This window comes from Bombyx mandarina, chromosome 10 (genome assembly GCF_030267445.1).
Source record: "Bombyx mandarina strain Sakado chromosome 10, ASM3026744v2".
NCBI lineage: Eukaryota > Metazoa > Arthropoda > Insecta > Lepidoptera > Bombycidae > Bombyx > Bombyx mandarina.
Window position 1 is genome coordinate 7,724,062 of NC_143217.1, and position 5,574 is coordinate 7,729,635.

The window sequence follows — 5,574 nt, forward strand, 5'->3', positions numbered from 1 at the left end:
TACTAAACAGTTAATAAGCCACGTTATTACACATTCAAACCTGAATAAACACTAAATAGACAAAATAAAACAAATCACACAACTTCGCGTTCCCGCCAAAAAGTCCACAATTTTTATGGTACATATCATAGATTATACACTTTATTATCTATGAGTGTATCACAGGTAAGTTTTGGAAGCAACGGTTCCTATTTCATTTCAAACAACAATATTATTTGTTAATTAGTAAAAATAGCAGTAGCGAATATTTAAAATAGTTTCTTAAATTGATCTAATAAAAGTATTTATTGTTTCTTTATTAATGCCAACTAGATTCTTCAAATTGATAAGAAATTTCGACCAGAGATAAATCTAAAATCAGTCATATGTAAATCGCTCTTATTAGGTAATTGTAACATCAGCTCAGAACACTATCTTTTCTTATTGCCGATGTAGACAGACGAGCATATAGTCCACCTGAAGATAACAGCAATTTCAGGGGCATAGCCAAGCTTTCTACTAAGCCCAGTAACGAATCTATCAACTAAGTTGTAAAATGTACTTAAAATAAATGAATATGCGTGGAAAGTATAATTAAATCCATATAATAAGATCGAGTCACTACAATTTTACAGGCCAATACTATACAGTATTCTTCAAAATAGCCTATAGTCTATTATCTGTTGTAATCACTGTAAGCATGATTAGAACTACTTGCACCTCTGTGAAATGAGTCTATGTTTATCACTGGTGTCATAAGATTGCTGTTAATTCTTCCTTGATATGGTGATGAAATGTTTTCCATTGAATATGTGGGCCTTCTACCAATAATTAACGGGTAACATTCATCAGATAGGCATGATAGTGTTTCTTGTACACGCTTCATACGACCTGAACATTCTTCAAAATGTTCAAATATAGATTTTAATTCTTGAACCCCCACAGCATTACAATATGTTTTCAATTTTTTATCAATAATCTTCAACCCTTCTGAAGCTGTATTTGTGACCTTTTCCCCAGTATAAAAGAATGCTTCTAAATCTGTTCCATTTTCCATCAGTTGACACTTGGCTAATTTAGAATATAGTGTTATTTTAGGAGTTTTGGCTTTGACAAGATCAACAAAACGTGCAGCATATAGATATTTCTTCCAGTGCTTTTGTGGCAAATTATGATACGAAAATACTTCATCAGGGTTAGGGTCATGCTCCACATGAGGATAATCTTTGGTTTTTTCAGTGTCAGGTTTAAAAATAACAATTTTCATTCCATCTTTAGAGATTTTGCAAACTTCTACAATCTTTTCTTCTCTATTTTTTCCTTTTTTCTTTATAAACTCTACAGTTACTCCTAATGGTTCTATTTTCAATATGGCATTTCGAGTTCTATGAGATATTGTTGGTAATCGGTCAGCACATAAGGGTGGGACATTTAATGAATTTGTATTAATGCAAGCTTTGGGAATATTTTCTTTATTTTCATCACTATTGCTTTTGGAACTCATATATTGAGTAGACTTGCATTTGACATGTAAATTTTTGAAATGCATGAATTCATTATCCTTATCATTGTTATTTTCAATTACATGTGGCAAGACTGTATGTTGCTTCTTGTGCTGCAAAACCTCACCGTACAGATTTCTCGCAATATTACTTGGTGGCTGATTACTGGCACCTTCACTAAAATGTGTTAGTAGTATAGGATCTTGCATTCCATTAAAAATATTGAATGATACTGGTCTTTTTTCTTCCATTGTTGAGCTGCTAGATTGAGGCATACCAAGATACTCAAATTTTAATTTGCTATCATATTTAAGTTTCGAACTATGCTGTGTGCTGTGTACAGTGGTAAGAAATCCAGAATCTCTTGATTCATCTTGTTTAGACAGCATATTTAAGAATGGATGTTCCATTATACCTTTTAAACTTATTCTTTTTATCGGATCTTTGCATAGAAGTTTTTGGAGTAAATCTTGTGCTTCCCTTGATAGCTCTGATGGTATTTTATAATCAGCATTAATTACTTTATTTAGGGTAGTTTTTATATGCTGAGTGTGGAAAGGAGGACTTCCTACTAATAAGGTATATAACATACAGCCCAATCCCCAAACATCAGCTGGAAGGCCATGTACCTCTCTGGAAGCAACTTCTGGAGAAATATAATTAGGTGTTCCACACATTGTTACATGTTTTTCATCTGGCCCGTTTAGTTGTGTGGCAAGGCCAAAATCAGCTATCTTGACTTTTAAGTCTTTAGTTAAAAGTAAATTATTTAAAGACAAATCTCTATGAATTATATTATGAGTGTGTAGGTATATTACACCACTAAGAACTTGCCGGAATATATCTGCAGCTGCTTTTTCATCAAGCCCACGTGTACCAAGTTTAAAGTGTTTTGCGAGTTCACCATTATGTGCTAGCTCTAAAACTAAATAAACATAGTGTGAATCTTCAAAAAAGGTGTAAAGCTCTAAAATTGCAGGATGCTTTAGACGAGAATGTATTGTGACTTCTTGTCGCACTCTACTGATCATTCCAGAACTTGCCATCAACACTTTGTCTATCATTTTTATAGCAACAAACAATCCACTGTTTCGACATTTTGCTCTATAAACATGTGCAAATCCACCTTTGCCTAGATGTTCCAATATTTCATAATCTTCGACTTTCTCACCAAACATTTTGTTTCATTTAAAATACTCTTATATCATGTATAAAACTATATTTTAAATGCACTTTATTATTGTATGTTGAGTTGTGAAGATCCATTATTGGTTGCTGTACTGAAAAAGGTATATATTTTGAAAAAAATTGAATTTTATCACACATTAAAAAAACAAATCTATATAAGAAAGATATGAAATAATTGTTTACCACAATAATACCATTGCAGATAATTAATCATTAAACTTAATGCTTGAGACTTTCTTTATCAGCCATTAAATGATGTTGCTGAAAAGAATGTGTGCTATGGGTGTTCATTTTATATTTTAATTTTTCAAGCAATGCACCATTTCAGTGTAAAATTAACCAACATATTAAGTACTAAAATATAAAACAAATATAGATATTATAACAATAGAAATTACTATTATTTTTTAACTTACTTTATTTACTACCCATTTGGCATCCTCAATGCTTTTCGAAATTATTTCTTTTACTCGCTCAGGATCTGGTTCAAATTTATGTTGTTTAAAACTCTGAAATATGTTAACTTGTGTAATTTTTTCCTTTTATTTGGATATTTTATTTGAACATTACAATCATCAGAATTAACCTTCAAACACAAATTCTGATGCTTAATTATTATTTTTTCCGTTTGCCGTTGAGTAATATTAGATACTTAAACAAATTAACATTTTAAATAAGCACTATAACCAAATATATGTAGTTAGTTTAACCAATTAAATAAGTTAAATCTACAGTGAAATATAGTTTTAGTGCGAGAAGTAATAATCTTTGAGGAGGTCTATGAATTAGTAGACTGAACAACAATTCAACCTTGGAGAAACTAAGTTATGTTACTTAGATTATATCGTAAATTTTATTATGTGTTATGCGGGTTGTTATCGTATGTTGGTTATAGGTAAGGAAACACTTTATTGACATAAATTGTTTACCTGTTTAACCGCAAATTTGTAATGCGAACAAGCTTTCGGAGGTAATTTTTCACACTCACGTAAAAGATATTTGTATAATCGTAGTGAAGTCATAACACTCTTTGCATTAATAGAACACAATCGTGTGGCATAATTATTAAATATCATTGATTTGTATCAGTGTGCTTTTCTTTTCAAAGAATAGTGTAGGTCTAATATTTTACTAAATAAGTGCCGTACCTATGTACTTTAAACATAAAAAGCTTGTGTTCAATAATATTACAAGACGCTTGAAATCTTGAAAAGATTTAGAGTTTAGAGTCAGTCCAAAGAGTTTTGTTTTATTTGCCTCATTCAATTCTACAGGCAAAGGGAAGATAGCCTGTACGGGCATACGTCGCCGCCGAGCTGGGGACTGGAAAGGGTCTTTCGCTTGATTTCGACTCTTATCAGAGACGTCCTCCTCCAGCGAAGGTCATGGAAAGGCCTGAAGGGCTCGAGGCCACGCGGTCCGCTATCAATATTCTAGCGTACCGCTGCAAGCAGAACCACCATGTGTGGGCGCATTAGAATGAGCGAACGGGTGGTGATGTATCGCGTTTCAGGCCCAGTAGGCTGGTTGCCTCGAGTTCCATCTCGGGCGAGAATTAGACGATGAGAGAGATCAATCGATGGGGTTCAGTCAGTAGTCGTTTCGAAATCCGACATACCAATCATACCCAGCCTGGTTCCCCATCTGCCCAGTATCCGTAAATTCTCATACGTAGTCCCTCCTTCCTGGCTTCTAGGATTCTATATCGGTTTAGGATTGGACGTTTGGGTGGGAGTGCCGGGAGTCGCTTAGAACTCAGGGGCTATCCTATCATATCCATACACAACATATCCATCCCATGTGCCCATTTGGTGCGGGAGCATCGTGAGTGGATCGCTACCTGTCCAAATGTACAGCAGGGCAACGGCTGACGCTATTGTTGTTTCAGGTAGTTCCGCCGAAACAGAACCAGCTTATCGAGTTGAAACATGGTATATCACCAACCAGTCGCTCTTTATTTTATATATATATTAATACGTGAAGCAAAAACTTTGTACCCCTTTTTACGAAAATTGCGCGGCGGAGGAGTATGGAATTTCGCACACTTATAGAGAATATAGAGAAGGAGTGCACAATGCTCATATTTTTTAAAAATAATGCATAAAAGATACATTAAATGAATTTAAAGAACATTACACACACTAGGTACCATGTATTTGACGCACACACGCATGCATACTATATAATAATTAATGTCGAAGTTTGTTCTTGACGTTTTTGGTCAAATTGAGAATAGATTAAATATTGTTTATCTTTAATATTATTTGTCTATAGTGTAGTCTTGGCGAAATCTGTGACTATAGAAATATAATATTATAGTCTTTGATAATATAACCTGTTCAATATAATGTTCAAACTTATAATTTCAATTAATTATAGTCGAATTTCGACTACTGCGGGACGGGACCACTAGTTTTATATTAAACAGTAGCTCAATACAATCCATTAGCTCTGGTTGCCTAGGCCTTGTTAGTTTCCCCGAACTGGATCGCTGTAAGAAGCCGTCTCCTATAAGGGCTTGAGCTGGATGTAATATTACGTCCAGCTTCAGGATACATGGCAAAATCTCAATTGACATTAAATTAAATATTATTCAAAACATTACGCAAACCTCAATTTTTTTGTGATAACCTGTTTTTTAAAAGACATTTAAAGTCTCACTCCCAAATTACAATGATACCATAGCTTCAAGGCTTAAAAAATCCATTAATCATTTATTCCTTTTCTTTTCTCATCTCATCTCATCTCATTTCCTTTCATGCCATGTTTCATATTAATAAACTTCATTTCGGTTCACATCATAGTATCATTTACCTTATTAAAAAAAAAAATTTAACATAAAAGATAAGGCTGTATGGTGTGATACCTTTGCTTTTCCAGTTAGAAAAATAAAACTGCTACTACT

The 5,574-nt window shown here is 33.6% G+C and overlaps 1 protein-coding gene across 2 annotated transcripts; it reads right to left on the minus strand.

Annotated features, from left to right (window-relative positions):
• Window positions 1-568: 568 nt before the first annotated feature.
• SAK (polo like kinase SAK) lies at window positions 569-3,907 on the minus strand. Of its 2 annotated transcripts, XM_089730361.1 has the most exons (4): window positions 3,599-3,900; window positions 3,086-3,178; window positions 2,853-2,930; window positions 569-2,761 (listed from the first exon to the last, which is right to left on the minus strand). In XM_089730361.1, exon 4 carries the CDS (start codon window positions 2,657-2,659, stop codon window positions 656-658), a length of 2,004 nt encoding a protein of 667 aa, XP_089586487.1. In that variant the 5' UTR covers window positions 2,660-2,761; window positions 2,853-2,930; window positions 3,086-3,178; window positions 3,599-3,900; the 3' UTR covers window positions 569-655. The 2 variants fall into 2 exon arrangements, with proteins under 2 accessions (XP_089586487.1, XP_089586486.1); XM_089730360.1 differs by lacking the exon at window positions 2,853-2,930 and having other exon boundaries at window positions 3,599-3,907.
• Between the last annotated feature and the right edge of the window lie 1,667 nt (window positions 3,908-5,574).

What these genes read in the sequence shown, in the direction of transcription:
- SAK (XM_089730360.1), bottom strand. Translation starts at nt 2,659, where the DNA reads ATGTTTGGTGAGAAAGTCGAAGATTATGAAATATTGGAACATCTAGGC.